This window comes from Thermobia domestica, chromosome 2 (assembly GCF_964235325.1).
Source record: "Thermobia domestica chromosome 2, izTheDome1.hap1.1, whole genome shotgun sequence".
Lineage (NCBI taxonomy): Eukaryota > Metazoa > Arthropoda > Insecta > Zygentoma > Lepismatidae > Thermobia > Thermobia domestica.
The window spans coordinates 109963328-109987212 of record NC_137455.1 but is presented as its reverse complement, the minus strand read 5'-3'; the positions used below and the strand labels follow the sequence as shown (position 1 = coordinate 109987212).

The following is a 23885-nucleotide window of genomic DNA, read 5'->3' as shown; positions in this document are numbered from 1 at the left end:
TCCACTTCATTTTGTAGGTTAATCTGGAATATATATATTGCTTCAACATATATGCACATGAAACCTCTGCAAGAAATCAAAATAGCCAATCTCTATGTTTAACACAGCACTTGCACTTACAAAAAATTGCTGAAAATAATCCTGTAGAGCAGTATGAAAACTTTGTTGTACTTAATCTATTGCGGTTAAACATATTTCTGGTGTTGCTAATAAATCAGGGTAACTAGATCCTATGATTAATACATTTTTTTACACTTACGGAAATTTTTGTGAAAAATCCTGAAGAATAGTGTTATTTTTTCATTTAATCAGCTTCATTTATAAATTATTTTTAATATTACTTATAATTCCAACTTTTATCTCGTAAGCCTTGTTTATATTTAATTGTGGTTCCTTCATCTTTCATCCCAGGATTCGTACGTGGAGTTTTAAATTTGAAGAGGTTTTATGGAGCAACTATACCTTATTAATGTTGTACTTAGAGGTCGCTAAATGTTTAGACAATCTAAATACCTTAAGCTCCAGGTCCTTTGAATTTCTAATGTTTCTTTGATCCTCGTTGATACATTTCTTTTTGTCATACCTATGTAAGATTTTTACAATTGCATGTTACTAATTACGTACTAGAGAAGCATAGTAACTTTTGTATCCTGTAAAGTTATCCTTCTAATTCCATAAGTGATTTTACCCATACGCTATGCGTATTGTTTGTTTAAATACAAATAATAAGCACAGAACATAATGATGTATAACATGAAAACTTTAACGTATTACAAGCATGTAGTGATGTCAATGTAAGAAAGAAATTTTGTAATTTTCATAAGGTATTTTGACATTTTGGAAAGTTTAGAAAAATATTGAAGACAGTACAAATATATTAAGCACCTAATACCTAAGTAACTTTTCTTTGATTACAGTAGATATGTATGCAATTCTTTAATTATATCAAAATTTAATATTTTCCTTATGATATCATAAATCATGTGCAAAAGATTGATACATTTGGATACACTCACTGAAGACTTGCATGAATGAGAAAAATTCTCTTTAGATATAAACTACAACCCTAAATGTTCAGGTTACACTTTTTTCTTGCAGGTAATTTACCACAGAATGAGAGGGAGGCAAATATATTTATAAAAATCCTAAATAAATTATCACTTTTAGCTCAAGCATCTGGCTTAATAGTTTGGCCGTTACTGAGCGAAAGGAATGACATTATTATTTGGATGGTACCTGTTGCAATTTTTCTGACGTCTTGTGGATGGTGGGAAAACTACATCTCCAAACAATCCTGCAATGGTAATATATTTTGTACTAAATATCTTTCTCACACGTGATAAATCGTACTGTATTCAAGAGTAATTACAAAATTGTAAGAACAAAACCACATAAGTGACAAAATTGAAAGGAAATTTCAAGACATGTTTGTATTTTACAGGAATTTGTTTGGTTGAAGAAAGTTACACAAGAGTTCTCTGTTTAAAGAATTTTAATGCAGGAAATTTTATTAAAAGAAACTGTAATCTCATTTCATTTTTACGAATATCCTAGACGTGTCAATTGTACACATATATACAATAAATATACCTGAATAGGAATCTCATACTTTATTCAACTATCAAGGATTATTCAACTCAGCTCAGATATTTCTTCTTCTCCGAATAATAAGTTTGCAACCGAGATTATTTTTGGAAGGTACTAAAATATACAGTGCTATAGTATTTCGTCCTATCCTCAAATTGAATTCCGTTTATTGAATACTGGCATTAACATTATTATTTGTACTTTTGTATTTATTATTTGAACAACTGAAAAAAAACTCAACATAAGGAATGTAATTTTCTATATATTTCATTTATTTGTGTCGCTGCATTATTTACTTTATTCATTTCAAGATATTGAAATTATATTAAATATGATTACTGATAAGTTATCGATCCGTAAATAAATTGTCTTTTTTTCGATCAAGAATATATTAACCCTAAATATTTACTATTATTTTTTAAAAAGTACTTACGTGATTCTAATTAAAACCGTTAAAAATTTTAGTTTAGCACCACAGACACTCGACGATTTCCTATTACCACAATAGGATTTCAATATCATTTAATTGGACTTAAATATCATTCTTTCTTGAAATTGTTCTCTTACTTAGAGTAAATTCTATGAAAGTTTATTCTCGGATTAAAACTAAAATGTTAATACTATATACTAATTAATAATTAGCACTATATAATTATTAATTAATTAATTGTAGTTAAGTAATTCATTCAGTGGTACACATTAAAGCAAAAGTTTGTATTTTTTTTACCTTTTGTATTTCCTACTCGAATTGAATATTTTCAAAAATATATTTTCACATTGAATTACTTAAATGAGGTATTGAAAATAGGTAAAATTAGACATATATAAAAATAATAGCTCCAAACTATGAAAGAATGCCTTTTAAAAGCGAAATCACAAAGATTATTTTCTAACATTACAAACAACAATGGAAGCACAAAACAACATTTCGTGTTTAAACTATCCAAGTAAATTTCTGTACAGTTGAATCTTTTGTATAAATTGATTTATACAGATGAATGATTGATAGTGAAAACGTAATGAGAGTCCTGTTGTTAATGTTGAGAAGTTGGGCCAATTAAAATAGTAAGATTGTAATACTATGGATCTTACTGTCAGCACAATATTTTTCCTTTTGATAATACATCCATCTCCCATTACACAATTTCTCAGTAATCTGTTTCTGTAATTTTACAGGTTTTATGGCGTTTCTTGGCTACGTGAAGGAAAGATTAAACAGAACTCGTTACTTTATATCAATATTTACATCCATATACAAAATTATGTTGTTTTTCGCCTCCATGTTGTTGATATTTTATCTCAAAGGAGAGTCTCTACCAAAAATGTTTCTTGAATTTTCTTCCGGATTTTCAACTCATGCTATTGAAGTTACGAAGGTAAGATTTAATATTATGACTTTGTATAAAGATAAATGCTTTACATTTGCAACCCAATTCTTTTAATTTGTAGCATAGATTCCGATATTCAAAGTATTCATAACAGAACTAAAACTATGGTATGGAATATATTCCACAGGAATTACAAAAGAAGTATGTATATTCTATATTTCTTCGGTTGTGCACCTTGAAAATTTGATCAGTTTTAATATCATGTTTTTGTATCCTTTCAGCGATAATATTTTCCTACATTTTTGTTATTCTCTTTTAATTCTTAAAGTAATATACTTATTTGAAATAATTTTAATTTTCTGTCATATATTCTATCTTTTATTTGATCTCCATTTCCATTCATTTCCTATTTGTATATTTTGACCTACATGCCATGAACATGGGATATTGAATTTTTAAATAAAGCATCTTTGTTTTGTTATATGTAAAAATGCATATTTAAACAGTTTATGCTTATTTTCTCTGAAATTTGTGTTTCTTTATATTGAAATACAGGAGAAAATGATGCACAAAATTTGAATTCAGTGAAATTAGGCAATACAACAGAATATTCTTGGTTTTCCGTCTATTTTTTCAATAACTTGAAAGCTGCCGAAGAAATATAATTTTCTATTTGACATAAACGGAAAACTACTAACTACTATTACTACCGTCTCAAAATAATATCTTCCGGATATAAACTTATTTAAACAAGCAAATTAATTTAGTTTAGAAAAAAAATGGACTTCATTTTAATGAAACAAATATTTGATGATAATATTCATAATGAACTGGAATATAAAATCTCAAGAAAATTAAACTTGAATAACATTTACATTACAATTATGTTACCAATACATTTTGAGCTATTTTATTATCCCGAGTACCATGTTTTTTTTTTTTTTTTTTCGCAAATAGGTACCTTTCTTGAAATCTAGTCACAGAATATCATATTGTATTTTATAAAGTATTTTTGTGACTTTAATAATAGAATTTCAGAATAATTTCTATAGTAGCACATGTTTCTTTCAATTACAGATTTCTATGCTGAAAGACAATGAAACAAATAGTACACCCTATTTTTTGGCACGAAATACTTTATATATTTTTGCGTCTCATTCCGTCCCTGTGTACATGCTTATCATACAGATAGCTTCAGCATACTTCTGTTATATTTTTGGTAAGTATAACTATAACAGGTATCATTTAAAATAACAAAAGGACAATCAAAGTAGAGACAATTCACTTAAGTTATTTCATATAAGTTTTAGTTTAAGTTTCTAAACAAGAAACAGCATTTAGTGATTCTTTAGTAGTTTAAGAGACAGTCTTATTTTTAAACGACAAGTAAAGAGTTCATAATTGAGAATATTAATACAACCTCTCGTATGATCAAAAATTGGTTCTGTACTTTTAGCTGCCTTTTGCTATGGTTTGAGTAAGAAATAATATAAACGATTGGCAGTGCATTTCTGAATATTTATAAAACGTTTTTATCCTCACCACTTTGAACTTGGTTCAGGATATTTCCAGTTATGATCTACAGGTATTAAAGTTTATACATTTTGACTAATGTTCTTGTAATTTCGATTATGCTTTCAAAACAAACAAAATCAAATTAAGGAGTTAAGATGTATGAAAATATTATTCTAAGTACATAATAACTATACTAATATAAGACTATACCAACAATGACCTGTAATCATACATTAGAAAATAAAGTAAAAGAACTCAAATTTACGCATCTTAAGCTAAATTGATTGAAGTTTCATAAATTGCCTGAAGTTTCATGGTATTGACTTTAATACAGTAGATATGTATATAATTAACGACATTATAGTACTTATTATTTCTATTGTTATTTTTATAGGTAAATTTGCCTGCAGAATTCTCATACAAGGTTTTAGCTTTGCATTACCAGTTACTTTAACGATGCCAATGACACTAGCTATTCTTCTCGTGGCAGCACAATGGAGAACTGCAGATCCTTGTATTTTTAGTTTTCTACCGAACTACCTCTTTTTTGATCTTCCAACTACCACTGATATTCTAGAGTTGATCACAGAGCAGGTATTCACTTATAATCAATAAACTAAACATTGAGGTTTATTAGGTCTGATGTAGATAAGTTATTATTATTATTATTATTATTATTATTATTATTATTATTATTATTATTATTATTATTATTATTATTATTATTATTATTATTATTATTATTATTATTCACAAAAATGGTTATTTAAAATTTTATTGAATTCGATTAATTGTGACTAAGAAATAAAGGAACATGTTTCACTTATAATTATTAATTTACTTTTTCGTGTTTGAGAAAGTTTGAAGTTGATTCTCATTTTTCAATGCAAAGGCTTTAAGAAATGTGGATCTGAAATATCTCTATCGGGGATGAACTCAGGACCATGTGAGAGAAAGTACTGTCACTAGTACTCTCACTATCATTCTTACTTGGAGATCTTTGGTTATTTAAAAAAAAATTGTACAATTGTCTGTAAAGTAATAAAGTTTCCCACTAGATTTTATCTCTTTATATTTACTCCATTTTTTTTTAAGTGTAATATACATACCTACTTCGTGATATTTTCTAAAGTAGTTTTAAATTCATATTCAAAGATCATTGCGCGACTCAATTTTCAAACATACGATGATGATTGCATAAGTTTATTCGAAGACTAATTTTAAGCAAGATTATACTAATGAATTTAGAAAGAGAAACTAACATTTTAAATTGAAGCTAAAACGATAGTGGGCAATCGGAAATCAATGTGACCATTTTAATTTTGTAACTTACTATACTGATTAAATAATTTATTTTAGCATGTATGGGTTTGGCTACTTTGGTTTCTATCCCATTTCTGGATAACAATTCAAATCTGGAGACCCAAATGTGAACGTCTGGCTGTCACTGAAAAGATCTTTGTTAGCCCAATGTACCATGCTCTTTTGATAGACCAATCACTAGCTCTGAACAGAAGAAAAGACGATGAAGCAGACTTAACAACTGAAGTAAGTTATTTATATTTTTTTATGTTTTGAGATTAATTATTTACTAAACAATGCAATTATATACTCTAGTATGAAAATTTAAATGATGAACAGTAAAAACCACAGTTTTAGTCTTCGAAACTATGATATGCAATATAGTTTTTAAGTATTGTAAAAATCAGGTTTAGGCATCAAAACCTAGACATTAAATTGGAAACAGAACAAGCATTTACAATATATGACAAAGTAACGACAGACTAAAATATTAATATCATTTTATGTAGTATTCTTCGTCTAGAATAAAATTTCCAAATTAAAATTTAAATCTGATTTACTAAGCAATGATAATGTGAATTCACATTTCAAATATATAAGAATCAACTTTTTGTGTTACCTTATCCGTAATTTTTAGCTGTTGGTAATTTAGTAATTTTTGTGTTATTTTGAAATTGGAGAAAATTAAAATTATAAAATCAAGAGCGTAATCGATGTTTGGAAAGAAAACAAAAATATTTACTGAAAAAATAAAAATAGTATAATGCTGAATAATATTCTTAGCTTTACACTGAGATAAGCTATTTAAATATGCTGGTAGAAACATTCACATTTGTGGGAAACTACTATATATTGTACGAGTAATTAGTTCCAAGGAATAACTACATAGATCTTTTTAAAATTTAATAATGGTTATGAGTTCGATTTTGTGAACAAACTTTATTTTTCAATTATAGTCTTACGTTAGTTCAATGATTTTGACTTTAATCTTATAAGCAAATTTCGAACTGAATGGAATGACTGAGATAAAGTAAGCAAGTATAGACAGTTATAAAAACTTATTACAAAGTAAATATTTTTTTAAGTATGTATAAGCCATCTTGACAAATTGAGACATAATAATTGTTGAAAGTCGTGTTGTAAGAGTACAATATACTCTTAAACTAAACACACTTTCTTACAAGGCTCTCAATAATCTTTATTATAAATTAACTAGAAATGTTACAGTTTCGGAAGTATATCACTTCCTTCTTCAGACTACTACTCAATCTCCAGTTACTTGATGAACTTTTTATTTTCTACAGGAAAGCAACAGTGATGATGGTTGTGCCGATGAAGACTATGAAACAATTCCAAGTAAACACCATTATGTGAAACCTGAAAAATCAACCGATCATATTACTCGAATCTATGCATGTGCTACCATGTGGCACGAAACCAAAGAGGAAATGATGGAAATGTTGAAATCTATTTTGAGGATGGATGAAGATCAATCTGCGAGAAGGGTGGCACAGAAATATCTTAGAGTCACAGATCCCGATTATTACGAATTTGAAAGTAAGTTAAATAGAGAAGTAAATAAATAAATAAATAAATAAATAAATAAATAAATAAAATATAAGAAGCAATATTAAAGATAGTGCATCTTATATAAGAAGCAATATATGTATATTTTATTAAAACGTTGGTAGTTAATAAGAATAAAAGTTTGAACATATAATAAGAAGATAGGGAATATACTCAACAAGTATCAAGCACGCGTAATACAAAAATAATGGATTGGTTGATACGAACACAAATTGATGAGAAAAGTGTTTGGTTAATAATAACGAAGAAAATGTATACATTCAAATGCATATGTTATTATAACAATTTTCATATTTGTTAAGTACATTTTGTATTTAACGTAAATGTAAAATTGCGATCTTTATTAAAATTTTGATCATAGCTAATTCTTTAATTGTACTGCTTGGATGTCAACTGAAAGTTTTTTTTTAAATGAACAAATACCTTCATTCACTTCTATCCGTGGGTACCTTTTCAAAAAGATTTTTGCAGATAGTAAATCATAAAACTATAAATATCATAATTATGGTTTTAATGGCCAACATAACAGAAATATGAATTATTCATGAGGTGTAAAATTTAATTTTTTTCTCCTGAAAAACTTCAGTTTTGGATGTAGGTCACTTGGCATCCAAATGGCCCAATTCTGAAGAATAATATTCTAACAGATTCGATACAATTCCATCACGAATTATAAGATATCTATCTATATATCCAAGAAGTTATAATATTTGATGATTAATTTGGTTTTCCTAGAATCACCCTATTTCGGTATTATTCATATAAAACAATGATAAATGATTCTGAAGTAAAAACTGTAATTTTTGTTATTATAACTTCCCACTAACTTGTTCTATAAAGGAAAGCAAGAAAGCTCTGTCGCTTTTTGTGAATGTTTGTGTTCAATTACCCTCACACCGTGAGTTGAACGCGAATGGAGATAAGGCGAAGATCAGTTGTTGGTGTGGGTATATCCAACATACTACCTGCTTGTGGCAGTTCAGTTACACCGTGCACTTGCGTAAGGACAGAGTGAACATGGGACCTCCACAGAGCGTCATAGGGATGTGTATGCTGTGCGAGTTCAAACTTGGGTCAAACTCGGCTGCAGCGGAGCGGAAGATATGCTTCCCCGGTGTCGTTAGGCTGTCATGATGATGCGGACAGTGCAACGGTGGTTTAACAAGTTTAAGGATGGTGACAAAACTTGTTAAACCACGTGCCGGAAGACCAATACATATACAAATGAAGATTTTCAGGCAGCAATTGAGGCGAACAGTGGTCAGACATGTGAGGAACTGGGACGACAATTCAGTGTGAGTGGAGCACCTTCATCAATTTGGGAAGCACTACAAGTTGGGTCTATGGGTCTCACATGATTTGACTTTAGGCCAAAAGTAAACGCGAGCAGACACCTGTGTTTCTTTGTTGTCTCGTCTGAGGAAGGTCCATTTCTGGACAGGGTGTTAACACGTGATGAGAAGTGGGTCTCGTACGAAGCTCCACGGCTCCGTTATCATTGGTTAGCATCCCATCAACCGGTTCCAACCCAGCCGAAACCAACACTGCATCAGAAGAAGGTCATCATGTGTGTTTGGTGGACTGCTCGCGGCATCGTGCATCAGGAACTGCTACCAGCTGGTCAGAGCATCAATGCAGTTGTGTACTGTCAGCAGTTGAGCCATGTTCAAGAAAAACTCAAAAGTCTGGAGCCAGCATTTCTGAATCGCAAAGGGGTCCTTCTGTTACATGAGAACGCTAAGCCCCACGTGACTAGTATGACTCGGGACACCATTCTACGCCTTGGATAGGAAACACTATTGCATCCACCATACTCTCCGGACATTGCACCGTTCAATTATCACCTGTTCGATTCCTTGGACAATCACCTTCGAGGACGCCAGTTCAAATCCCTAATAGAGGTACAAAATACACTTGATAGCTTCTTTGCTTCACGGCCCACCAAGTTCTACTACGATGGAATTCATGACCTTTCAGAACGTTGGCAGAAGGTCGTCGATGCTGATGGGGACTATTTTTGATGTTTCAGGTACGTCGTAGGTGACATATCAATGTTCGAAAGTGGTGGGTGAAAAAGCGACAGGAACTTTCTTATTACCTTTATATTTGTGTTTTTTTTTATAATTAAAACAATCTATTATAAGTAAATATTTCATATTAACATTTACATATTAACAATATTGCTTTAAATCTTGTAATAAAATAATTTACAGAAGACTTACCCGTGTGTAATCTAAAGAAGTATATCATACGAGATTCTAAAAGCTAAAGTTCAAACACCACTCAAATATTAAAACAAAAGAGATTTTCTCCCTGTTACCATGAAAGATTCTCAACAGTACTAACACTTTACTAATTAACAATGTGTATTTAAAAATTCTATTTTTACATCCAACTTTGTATACCATTTTTAATATTATCTGAATTTTAACAATGTTATGCACAATTTTCTTTAATGTTAAAGAGAATCTTTAAGTTTGTTCGCATCTATGCCTATATATTAACTAATGTAGTGCGTAATAATACCATAATACAAGAAAATATCTATCTCATCCCATGCAGAAGCAAAATGATTGCATAAATGCAATACTGTGCCCAGTCAATCCAGTAGGGATTGTTACAATAATTTCCGAAGGTTTTTCATTATATTATCTTCCAATCTTCTAGGCTTACAAAAAGATCTCTTAGTAAAAGGGTTTTTAAGTCAAGAAAAACATACCAAAGTAAGTTCAAGAAGAAACCTAAAATGAACCAGAAAAAAGCATTAATGAACCAGAAAGTTAAGCAGAATAACTATTCCATTTTTATTATTTATTTATTTTTATTTTTTATTTTATTTATTTATTTATATTTTATTTATTTATTTTTGATCTGGTAGAGTGTTTCATACTCTATATTCAAGTTGATACTTTTTCATGCATTTTATATGCCATTCATTTCGCTTTTTTCCTCTATTTCCACAATTATATCCTTCATGTACTGTTTCCTTTGCATCTAAAAGTGTGGGGAATTTCAAATTTACTGTCTTCTTATCTTACAATATTTGAATTCTGAAGCAATTGCAATCTAACCGCTTCCTTTGTTTCTTTACGGCTTTACACCTTGAATCCAATAACGTTTTTTTGTTCTCTCTCTAATGCGTCATATAATTCTTAAACGGTGTCGCGGATGTTTCCCCATATTTTGACTACGATGGCTCCGCCTGAAATTCCTGCTTAACTTTTGGATTCTTGGGATTTTCAACAGTAAATTTTTCTCTTTTTACAAATTTGTGTACTTTCTCTAATTACCAAAAGCCTTTGTTGAATCTTCGCCATCATACTGTTGATGTTTCAATCTGAGTCTATCCCTCTGTATGTAAAGTCTACAAGACTCATGTACCTCTGTTGTCAATTAACACATAGTAACCCGATTTCTTGTGTAACATCTGAAGACATCCAATTATACTTACGTATCCCCTCACTTTAAAGTACGTGGATGTATTGATTAGTCTTATATGCTAGAAATCTACTCCACTGCCATTAGCATGGGCAATTGTTGCTCAAAATTTTCCTTTCTTTCGTACCTTCGCTCTGAAATTGTCCACGGTTTCTTCACTTTTTCATGGACATTACCCATAATGAGACCTTCCATTTCTTCCGTTGGTGTGTGCTCTTCAGGACTACTATATCACAACATCAACACTTCATTACACTGTATAACAAATTCGACCATCTTAAAAATACTATTTCTAAGAATCCAGTTCATAGATTTTGAACTTTATTCCCCATATAGAAAATGAATTAAAATCTTTCAGTTTTAAGTACCACGATTTTGCCTTTTATGTAAAGGAGATGATGATTAAGGTAAGTGAATGATGATGCCAGAAATGGTGAAACGAGAATGTGGAAGGAAACGGGAATACTCCGAAAAAACACAGACACGATGTTGTCCACCACAAACTTGATCAGGTATCGAACAAGAAACCCCATGCACCAGAGGTAAGCTCTCTATTACTGAGCCACCGTGTTCCCATCATTCCTCCTCGTGTATTGCCCTATCCTGAGATTATCATTTCCAGTACACCTTACTTATTGAATCGCTAGCACGTTAACATTAGTCCGTTTTGTCTTGTTCTATAGTATCTGAAGCCTTGATGTACATAAGGGGAAGGGTCGGGGTTTTAACACAGACTCCCTTGAGCAAGCTATTATGCAAAAATAAACATTTATTACATTAAGGTATGTATGCAAATTCCTTAAATTATATGAACTTGGAACCTCTAACTTCGATGAACTTCTGCGTACGCCAGTAATCTGAAACATCCCTGCTTTATATCAGCTGCTGAAAACCTAAGGAAACAAGTAATGTAACTTTATAAATTGTAAGGATAACTGTAAAATTACTTTTCTTATCTTCCATCCAGCTCACATTTTCTTCGACGATGCTTTTGAGTTGAGTGACGATGGCATTGAAGAAAACGTTGTAAACCAATTTGTTAAGACGCTGGTAGACACAATAGATGAAGCAGCGAGTCACGTACATCAAACTAATATAAATATTCGTCCTCCTACAAAGTTTCCAACACCGTATGGAGGTAGACTAATGTGGATCTTACCTGGAAAAACAAAATTAATTGCTCATTTGAAGGATACGTCAAAGATCAGGCGCAAGAAACGTTGGAGTCAGGTAATATAGACATTTTGACTTGATGCGAAAGGTTACCTAACAATTTAGAGAATGTATTTTACTTCACTACATCTTCTGTGTGTGAATAAATGTAAATTCTTGAATATTTTGGCTGAAAATTTCGTTCTCGATCACGAATACAGAATGGAGTTGTTCTAAAGCTTTTGGGTAGGAAGCCTACTTCTCTCACCAAAACTTTTAAAACAGCCTCATTCTATTTCGTGACCAAGGTCAACAATTCTCAGCCGAAATTTTGAAGATATTACATTCACTCGTATACAGAAAGGAGAGTAGAAAATTCCTTTTTCTTAATTTTTGAATTCTTAGTGCGTATATAATGGGAGTAGTTGCTTGATTTGGTAGAAATAATAAAAGTTGTCTATTGAGTGAAATATGAAATAAAATATATTAGATCAATTATTTCCATATTGGAAGTGAATAAAATACAAAACAATGTGTTAAATTTTAAATGTATTAAAATGCAGAAACACTTCTTAATTAAAAGCATCATTAACGTTTTATTTTCATTTAAACATTTCGTTTTCTATTCAAGTTCAATTGTTTAAATATATATTTAAAAAAGTTAACATTAAATGTTGTATTGTCTAATTCATTATTGAAGTTAAGTACGAGGATTATTCTATAATTTCTGAGTCTGATTTAGAACCACAACAGAGTCTAAAAAATAATTTTGGGAATATATAGTATGTATCTTTTGATTCAAAACGTCTACAATAATATATGCTAGACGCATGTACAAAAAAACATCCATCAGGATCAGATGTCTATACATGTCAGAAACATCCAAGGAAGTGAAATAGAGCGAATGTTCAGTAGAAGTCCAGTGGTTTAGGGATTATTTGTTCTGATGATGTGTTAGTTGTTATGATCATGTGATTTCTACATCTTCTATTTTTAGTTATTTCCCTGAAAAGAAATAATAAGTATTGCAGATATTTAATTTTTCATCTTCCTTAGGTAATGTACATGTATTATTTACTTGGCCACCGCCTAATGGAACTGCCGATTTCCGTGGATAGGAAAGAACTACTGGCAGAGAACACCTATATTCTCACATTGGATGGAGATATTGATTTTCAGCCTGGAGCCGTGCAACTTCTTGTAGATTTAATGAAGAAAAATAGAAGTTTGGGAGCTGCATGCGGAAGAATTCATCCTGTGGGCTGTGGTAAGTAAGCTTTATTCTAAAGAAGTGTGTAAACAGATATACATTCAGAAGTTTCGATTTTTTAACAGAGTATTTTTTATTTAGAAACATCGCTGCAATTAACTTTCGACTAAATATTTCTCTTTTTAATCAAGCTCATCGTATAAGCTGTAAGTGTTATACCGTGAAATTTGTCATCTTTTAGTTACATGTAGGTGGAGCATTCAAACTAAACCTGTACTTTATCTTATCATTCCCAAAATCAAAATCCACAACTACATACCTTTATACACATCACAATATATTTTCATAATTAATTTATACAACTTAAAGGTCTCTAATAACTAAAAACAAACTAACAATAACAGAAGCTTTGAACTGTTGACAACTTGTAAAATAAAACATAAGAACATTGTATATATTTAACACACAAAGAGGGAATGACTGGAGCGGAACTCGAACCCAGGATCTCCAGCATACTGTGTCGATGTGTTAACCACTACGTCATCCAATACTCTTTCCAGAATAACCACACACTCCCCCAACCTTGAAGTGGTGCTCTCCACTCAGACCACATGGCTTGTATCACAGCCTAGCTTGGACAATCCAGTGTCCATATATTAAGAACTCCTTTTGACGGTTGTAATTCATATATATTAATAAAAGGAGGAAACAATCAAATTTTTTATACACCGGATTCTCTGTAGATGCGAATTCAATAACACAGAAAGAGTGAAAATCTGAATGACTGGACCAGAATTCGAACCCGGGATCTCCGGCATACCATGCCGATTCGTTAACTACTACGCTATCCAGTCCGCTTTCCAGAACAGCCAGACACTCTCCCGCTCTCGAAGTCGGTGCTCTCCACTCAGACCACATGGCTTGTACCACAGCCTAAGCTTCTGCGCTTGGACAATCCAGTGTCCATATGGTGTCTATGTGTAAAAAATTCAGTTGTTCCCTTCTTTCATTAATAGATAAGTATTTCTTTTTTTCTGCTTACCGATTCCTACTTAATTTCCATAACCTTCATTGCCACACCTCTACAACAAAGCAACGGCTAAGGTTCAAGAGAATAGCGGTAGACGAAAAGATTGATATGAACCAAGGAGGCGTAGAGGTCTGCAAGAGGACAAGGGCTAAGGAGACAGATAGCTCAACAAATGTCAATGTGGTTCTAGGTCGGCTAAGTCTTAAGAGAGGACATGAAGGTCACGGTGAAGTGGTCGATGAAGTCCTAAGAAACAGGAAGTTCGGCTATAGATCGATGAGTTTCAGGAAGCAACAATGATTGATGAGGAAGCCGAAAATGCCCGAGGAGACTGTAAAATTGATGTATCATGTGATCAAAATAACGATTGTTCATTTGCAGAGGTAACGGAGGAGATGAAACATAAGGAAATGGGCATGTGACAGTAAGGACTATGGAAAAAAGAAGAAACCATTGTTGTGTGTCATGTGTACATTGTTTACTTGCCTTAATAGTCTTCATATATGAGTGAGTGTTTGATAATGGTTTAATCTATTTGTTTCGAGAAATGTTCTATATGTGCAAGTACTTTATTGAAGAATTCGCAGAAAATGTTCTGCCTTTGTACTTAGTCTAATGGTTATAATGGTCATGCAAGCGTACGTTATCTGTTTTCTGAATGTAAGTGTATGTAGATGAACACGATCACAATTACACCGATGTTAGTTTGAATAAGATCTAACAGTAAGATCGTAAGAAAAATAGTGAAAGTTAACCACATACACTAAAAAGGTACCCCTTTTTTTATTCTTTTTATTAATTTTCCTACATATTTATAGCTCTATATTATCTTCTATTATTTTTATTATTTTTTTATTTTCATAATTTATTTTTTACTTATTTTCTGAGTATTTTTTATTTATTTATATTTTTTATTTCTTTCTTTCCTTGTAATATTTGTTTCTAAATTTACTCTTCATTCTTCCTTTATTCTTATGTATTTCTACCAACCTATTCCTCCCATTTGTTTTATCTGTCTCCACTGAATTCGCTCCACTTTCACTCTGGCAAACCTATCACGTACCTTGTATTTGAACATGGTACCCACCTGTATGCTTCAATATTACTTCTCTGTTAACAAAAAGTAATAAATTCTCACACTTAAAAATAGCCAGAAGACACAAAGTCAGCGAACAGTTTCAAGACATTCATCAAAATCACTAACTTATTTTGTCTTTTGGATGATTTTAGGTACGAGAATGTTTACTTTCTGTGAATAGATATACATCCCATCACATCAATTAGTATTTACTTTTTTGTTTTTTTTATTTTTTTCTCCCTCCGCTTTTAGTATGTTTCCACTGTTTTCTGGTAAGTAATTCATTTTCCATTTCCACTTCGGGATTCCTTTGTTCCAGTATATCATATTATTTTAAATATGGTAGTTAAAGTATGTGTATATATATATATAGGATACTTTTCAACACAATTTAAACTAAAATTTACTAACCATTTTACCTTGGTGATGTATGGTCAGTGTCATACTTTGTTACTTCTTATTTATACTAACTATCAGTAGCTTTAGAATGCCGAAACAACACCGAAATTTCTGCACTCTCACCGGAAATCGTAACCACAATCAAACGTACTGCAAGGTAGATCTTCATTTGACATAAATGCAAATAAATTATTTATAAATGATGGGGTTGAAACTAAGAAATTTTACTATAGCTCAACAAAGCAAAGAAAAAGATACTCAAAATTACTACTAAATATAAAGTCCCGTACATGATAGTGAAAGAACTGTTTTTCTTGGAAATTCTAAGTTGCCAATAAGTTTACAGTTTCTGCGTTGGTAAGGTTGACAGTCCGGTCTGTTTCTTGTGACATTATTAATTAACTTTGAACTAGAACCATTGGACAGAAATATTCCATTGGAAGAAAAAAGAAATAATAAGAGAAAGAATTTCATGTTTGTCTGTATACTTGACCTTACCTTTTCGTAGGCCTAATATTTATGATGAAGAGTTTGTACGACGCATTAAATTGGTCCTATATCTTAAATGTTAAAATAGAATCCCGCTAGAAAATTTTGAAAAGGGCTGTTAACCATACATTGTGGCACACTTTTAATAATGACAGATAGGATGTAGCTCGATAAGGGAGTGAAATGGAAGTTTAACAGCACATGTGAGAGTACATATAGAACACAACGAAAAGAAACTATAAAATTTTTCGATCATTTATAGATCATCATCAGATAGAAGCAGAACAAATGAAGAGGCAATAAATGATTATTGTCATGTAACATCATGTCACTCAATACATTATATCATATTAAATCATGGAAGACGACATGACGATTTTTTGACAAATGATATTTACTGTTATTCACTTTTCAGTCTTTCTTAGTTCTAACTGATGATGCATGATAGAAAGTTTATTATGCATAATATACGATAGTAAGTTGTCACAAATTTTTTAAATTGTCAATTAATTTTCTTATCTAGATAGAAAAGTGGAAGATAGTTTAAATAGCAACATTTATAAAATAAATATAAGATTATTTCATTATATTCAGTCTTTAGTATTAATAGACTAATACAACCAAATGTTTGCTAGTGAGTCGACATAAATAGAGTAATTTATTTGTTTGAAAAGCTTTCTGAAAAGTATCAATGTAATACATAAATCTAATAAGAATTACCATTGCATTCTCCTTTCTATTTGCAGGTCCCATGGTATGGTACCAGAAATTTGAATATGCTATAAGTCATTGGTTACAGAAAGCAACTGAGCACATGATTGGCTGTGTTCTGTGTAGCCCTGGATGCTTCTCCCTGTTTCGTGCTAAAGCCTTGATGGATGACAATGTAATGCGACGGTATACAACGCGTTCAAATGAAGCAAGACATTATATACAGTACGATCAAGGTAAATAATAATAATAGTAATAATTAATTAAAATATTGTTTAAACTAACAAAGAAAGGGTTTTCACAATAACTTCAAAGATGTAAGTTTTATGATTACTATCTAATTAATCTATGTGAGTTAATCTAGGAATTATTTGGAATGTTGATTTTTTGAACTGGTAGAATTTATACTGCAAAAATTAACTAGCGTACAGAAAGTTGATAGAAATTTAGAGTATATTTTTTAGTTTGCTCTGATCAACATACAGTAAGTAGATATTGCGTCGTCAAATTAGAGAAAGTAATAATTTAATTTTTCTCTTTTATATGGTTTGATAATGATGCCTGAATCACTTTAACTTTTCACTCTTTGGCAACGAGCTTTTATCCTTTCATCATCAAAAATCAACCATTTTCTCCTTATAAATGACGTGAACTAAAAGAGTTTTGCGTGAAATGTGCATTTTATTATCTTACTTTTAGTTATGAGTATTACTAGTTATGAATAGATGTTAATATATAATAATATTTTAGTATCACTTCTGTATCTTGGTTTAAACCTGTTTTAGCTTAATAATCTGGCGGCCGTCTGTGGCAAGTGCATATTATTGGAATAGTTCTTATCCAAAGAATTTCCTGACTATATAATAAATGGCTAGAATTACTGATTTTTGTAGGTTTGTTAGATGTTTTTTGTCTGTAATTTCCATATCTTTTTGATTTCGTCTTTCAGGTTTTTAATTATCGTACTAAATATTGCACTATGTTGTGAGTCAATGGTACTGTTACATCAATACGAGTTGCTTCTTGGTTCATTTTATTGATGATAGTGATGTTGAGTCTGTTTGCAAGTACCGTTATATCTGTTCTGATCTCTCCTAACATAGTTTGTAGTTATCGTTTCCAAGTACTAGATTTGGCTGATATCAGTAGTATGACCTGATATCGGAGATTGGTTCCATGCCACGTGCGAGAAACTGTTGAATGTTTTTTGCAGCATTGTTGTGTCTTTCCGGATAGTTTGTTAAAACCATTATATGGCAAGTGCCTGTGATATATTCAATTGCTTCTGATGTGTTTCCACATTTTGTGCATGTTTCATCCAGTATTTCTTGCGTTAATGTGTATTTACAGTAGTTTCAAGTTGGTATTAGTCTGTCCTTGTAGACCATAATAAATCGTACTGTTTCGAAAAAGATTTCGGTTTTCTTGAGCCAAGAATTTTATCGTCATTTATCTGTATTACTATTTTCTAGGTGATTTTTAAAGAGTTTCGTAGTTATCTTTTGCTCTCCATTGTCTATGGTTTTGTTCATCTTATTCATAGTTTGTGGTGAACTCTGTGTTGGCTAGATGAAGTGGTGTTGCTTTTGCGTCTGCATTACATATTGCATTATATATTATTATTATTATTATTATTATTATTATTATTATTATTATTATTATTATTATTATTATTATTATTATTATTATTATTATTATTATTATTATCTTTGTTTTTAGGAGAGGACAGATGGCTTTGTACTCTGCTTTTGCAAAGAGGATACAGAGTGGAATATTCTGCAGCCGCTGACGCATATACCCATTGTCCCGAAGGGTTCAACGAGTTCTATAATCAGAGACGACGCTGGGTACCTTCCACAATGGCAAACATTATTGACCTCCTCATGGATTACAAAAGGACTATCAAAATCAATGATAATATTTCGTCTTTATATATCGCTTATCAAGTAAGTAGGCAAACACGAAAAAATTACCCTCTACTGTCCTGTGATGAGAAGTGACAATTTAAATTACTTTGGAAATACGATTAATATTGCCATCACTAAAATACGTGACAAATACTTTTCACTAAAAATTAGAGAATAATAAAAAGATATATACATTTTACAAAAAGAACAGTAAAAAATCCATGAGATTAGTTTAGATAAAATTAGTTCTTGTAATGATATCTACTTGCGTTAATGTGATCCGCGACATTTTATCTTAGGTTGTACGATATAAGAGACTTAATGTATTTAAGCAGTAGCAGATTTACATTTAAATACATTAAGGACTTCCTAGTAATCTAACTTAAATGCATAGTAACTTTAATTTTGACATAATCGATAGTGCCATACATCATAATCTGAGTGTATGAACATATTTTCTTGTACTCGTGCCTATACAAAATTTCAGTTGCTTTGTAACTTTTTATCTTCTAAATTATATTCATTTTTAAAATAACTTTTATGTCAAATAATTATTGTAGGCCTATTTTGTATTTTGTCAAATAATTAAACAATTTGTTAGGCCTTGATTTGATAAACTAGTTTATCTTACACCAGAAATGATATAAAAATGGCTAAAAGGGACATAGAATTAATAATAATATGATTACACCATATAATTTAATATCATACTCCTGCACAAAATAAAATTAAAGCACAATAACCATTTTGCTTCCCTCAATAATAATTATATATATATATATATATATATATATATATATATATATATATATATATATATATATATGGTTTATTTATCCGACTTAAGAAGAAAAGTCCTTTGCTGCATAAAGATATTCGTTGAATTTTACAGCATATTTTTACTTTTTTTTCAAATATTGACTCCCAAAAATTACATAATATTTCATTTTTGCAAAACTTTGTGATAAAAATAGAAAGTACTTTCGAGATATTCCTTATTATTGAGGAATACATCGCAAGGAATATGACAGAACAATTGGCTGACAGACATATTGCTTTATAAGAATATTCTTGAAACACGTGCTATTTTAAATATTTTTGAGAGTACTAAAGTTTTACGTTGTAAAATTTTAATACTATCTTTTTAATTTAAGGAATAATTGAAACGATACAAAAAATGTAATATTGAAGAAACCATTTAAAAAAAGTATGTTCCGTTTTGTCCATCTTCCAATATTTTATAAAGACAATGAAACAATGATTTTGTACTTTTTAATTATTTTTTTCAGTTTATGTTAATGTGTGGAACTATTCTTGGTCCGGGAACTATATTTTTGATGTTGGTCGGAGCATTTGTTGCAGCTTTCAAGATTGACAATTGGACCAGCTTTTGTTATAATATGGCTCCCATTGTTTTCTTCGTGATTATCTGCTTTTTCTGTAAAACAGAGATTCAAGTAAGTAATCATACAGTGTCCTAAATGATATTATATATTTATAATATTATATGATATTATATACGAGATAAAGAAAAATGTTGTTTCCGTGTTTGGCGTTTCATTTGATGAAGCACTCACATCAAATAAACGAAGTGACGTACGCACCAATAAAGCGATGACAGACGGGGAGGAATTAGTGTGATTATTGACTTGTGCCAATACATGCACATTGTGTATATATTGCAATCACAGCTCGTCCAGTGCCGAAGGGAAATAGAATTACCGAAGCAGGCCGTTCTCAATTATTCACTGTATGACTTTAAGGTGGACCTGTCAGCAGTTACATCAAGTTGTCGAATACAAGAAACATTTGGAAAGGATGCCATGAGCGAACTCGTCACAAGTCATTGGTTTCAGAAGTTCAGGTCAGGAGATCTGAGTCTTTGTGATGAACCCGAGTGAATTACTACAGGTGTTGGGTAGCAAGGTCCTGAAGGCAGCCATAGAGAAGGCCAGTACTCAAACGTGTAGTGAACTTGTCGAGCGCTTCTAGATTTCCGAGGAAACAATCAAATTTTACGTGCATCGGATATTGAGGGCGTATAAGCTGAACAAGTGAGTTCCCCACACGTTGTCGGCAGTGAACAAGGAACAACGAGTAGTTGGCTGTTTATTGCTGCTGTCTCGGCACCGAAACACACTCATGTGCTCACAGATGACGAAAAGTGGGTCTAATATAACAGTATAACACTCCCAAGCGTACCAGGTATTGGTTACCCCACGTGACTCTGTACCTCACACCTAAGACCATCTTTGCATCCACGCAAGATCATTCTCTGTGTCTGGTATACTAATTGCCAAGTTATACTTTGCTAACTCCTACCACAAGGTTACACCATCACTGCGGACCTATACTCACAGCAGTTGCAACAGTGTATCATATATTGCAGCAGAATCCAGTATTGTTTAATCACAAGGGTGTGCTGCAACCAGGAACCACACATGGCAAGGATGACCAGGGATACTAGTGGCTAGCAAACGCTGTGCCAACCACCACACTCACCGGATCTAGTTTCATTAGATACCATCTCTTCCATTCTCTCGACAACCACCTTCGTAGGAAATCCGACAATGAGGCAGACCTGCGGCACACGTCACTGACTTCTTTGCGTCGTCCAAGATCCCCTAATTTTATTGCCAGGGCATTGTGAGGCTGCAGGAAGGTTTATAAATGGTGCTGAATACTGGTCGAGATTACTTCGAGACCTAACGCAGAGTATTATGCACTGTATGTGTCTGTTTCTGCTTGGAAGAAATTTTTTGAGTACCTTGAACTTATGATACGATAATATATATTTACAATTGGTTGACTAGAATTAAAGTCCCTTTTCAGCACTGAGGCTACATGAGACGGAACTTATTGCTTGAAGTGAATCCATCCAATTACTTGTGTTTTGTGTCTGAAGCAAATATCTCTATCAGGAAATATTATACTGATTTTTAAGTCTATTAACATCAGTAGTTTATTATATTGTAACGCAATGCAAAGTAAATTAAGACCTATTAATTAAGTAAGACCTATTTACGCCAACATTATCAAAATACTCTCGGAAATACAGGCTTTCTTTGATATTATTTGGAAGTATATAATTTTAGTCTCTAATTTTATTTATTTATTTTTAATTAATTTTTCACCAATAACTCTCTTCTCATCCTAATAAATACTAAACATGATCATACAATTAATAGAAGTACAAAGCTGCTGATGCCGAAAGACGCAAAATGGGGGATGATTCTGCTTCAGTATGTGAGAAACTGTGTATAAAATTAAGAGTTCTTCCATTTTAAATATAGTTTGGTGTATATTGACTTCAAAACAAAACGAGTAGAAAATGCTTATTGTGTTTATTCACACAAATCCAAGGAGAATACGACAATCTAATTTCTCTAGATGTTGAGTATAATCTTTTCTAATGTATATCATAATATATTGTACATAATTATTTTTTATATACATGTATATTTATTCATTATAGCTTCGAGTGGCACAGATTCTCTCAGCACTATATGCCCTGGTAATGATGACTGTGATTGTTGGTACAGCACTGCAGCTAGGAATGGACGGAATTGGTTCTCCTTCGGCTATTTTCTTAATTACACTCTCTGGTTCATTTTTCATTGCTGCATTGCTTCATCCTCAGGAGTTCTGGTGCATTGTTCCGGGAATCATCTATTTGCTCAGTGTTCCATCTGTGTATCTTTTGTTGGTCCTTTACTCCCTCATAAACCTCAATATCGTTTCTTGGGGGACTAGGGAGAATGTACAGACAAAAAAGACGAAAAAGGTTTGTAAAACTGTGGCTTTTAGGTATCTACTTTTATAGGTAAAGCTTTTTCTATTTCAAGTGTGCTCTCGGAAAATGTGTGAAACATACTTCCCCCCCTACCGCTCTCTTACGGAGGAAACCTTCCCTTTGTTTCGGGGGGAAAATGAATCATCTCGGCTGTGTTTCCAATTTGTCATTCAGCCGTTTGGTCTTGGTGGGTGAAGATCGTAGGCTACTTAAAATGACTAACAAGACAGTGTACAGCGAAGCCCGTGAAATAATTCGGAAGGTTTCAATGTGGCAACCCTGTCTACATCCAACTATTGAATGATCTTAGTCATAGCAACTTGTCCCTCCTCTTTTGAGGGAGGTACGGGAAAACACACATTGACAGCAGCAATAGCAGGAGCACACTTGAAACAGAAATGCTCTAATACTTCGGAATATCGGATCAACTGATCATTCCAAAATGATTTAACAACTCTCGTAAATTTCACCTCTAGGAAAATTTCTCATAGCATATCAGTGTATAAAATTTGGTTATCTAAACTTTATGTGATATTAACTGCAAAAACATTGTAATATATTTAAACGAGATGTGTTGTTAGATGCGATTAAATGTTATAGTTCGTAAAGCACCCTCTTGTTTATTTCTGTTGATTCTATTAGAATGGAATTTAAGGGAATGTGATATATTTTCTTATCTGACTTGAAATTCCAAAATATCATCTTGTTTAACATATCATGTATATCTAATACTTTTATACTGTATACTAATTAGTATTTTGTAGAGAATTAATGAAGGAGACAAGAATTCTGAAAAGTAAAAATTCTTTAAAGTATAGTTCACACATTTTGACAAAGTGGAACATATACATAAAATAAACATTTAATCAGTTAGTTGCAAAGCAGTTTTATCACTCTGAGAAAGTACAACATAATTTCAATCGTTGGTCCTTGTTGCAAGCTTTGATTTAGCTAATCACGTGCTGGTTTCCATGAAAGTTAACTGAACACATTAATATTTTCTTCTTTTTCAAAATAATGTTTCCGTTAATGGAAAGAGAATAAAACAAGATAGCAAATAAAATAGAGACTGAAAATTCACTCATATTACGAAACTACAATAATCTGCATGTATTCACATTGTTGTTTCCCATTTTATATAAGTTTGCAGACATAAAAGAAAATATTTTAACTTTGGGAGGAAATTAAAACAAATACCCAGCTCTACATCATAATTGGGATTTATATTAAAGTGTTCAGTTAAAACAGAAGTAGCTAGATAGAGAATAGATTAATTTACTAACTATGTTTCGTCGTATGCACCACAGTTCTTACGTGTAGGCCATCGAAACAATGAAAATCTAGTGATTAATGGTTATA

The 23885-nt window shown here is 31.7% G+C and overlaps 1 protein-coding gene across 1 annotated transcript in view; it reads left to right on the top strand.

Moving 5' to 3' along the window:
- Positions 1–23885, top strand: part of LOC145679134 (chitin synthase chs-2-like) — an 80755-nt gene that overhangs the window by 39664 nt on the left and 17206 nt on the right. The window contains exons 5-16 of the mRNA XM_081749727.1: positions 1099–1302; positions 2764–3000; positions 4009–4134; positions 4825–5024; positions 5790–5978; positions 7037–7289; positions 11725–11987; positions 12966–13176; positions 16862–17062; positions 18546–18772; positions 20023–20190; positions 22209–22517. Of these exons, the coding sequence (XP_081605853.1) occupies positions 1099–1302; positions 2764–3000; positions 4009–4134; positions 4825–5024; positions 5790–5978; positions 7037–7289; positions 11725–11987; positions 12966–13176; positions 16862–17062; positions 18546–18772; positions 20023–20190; positions 22209–22517 (2588 nt within the window). The remainder of the gene's footprint in view (positions 1–1098; positions 1303–2763; positions 3001–4008; positions 4135–4824; positions 5025–5789; positions 5979–7036; positions 7290–11724; positions 11988–12965; positions 13177–16861; positions 17063–18545; positions 18773–20022; positions 20191–22208; positions 22518–23885) is intronic.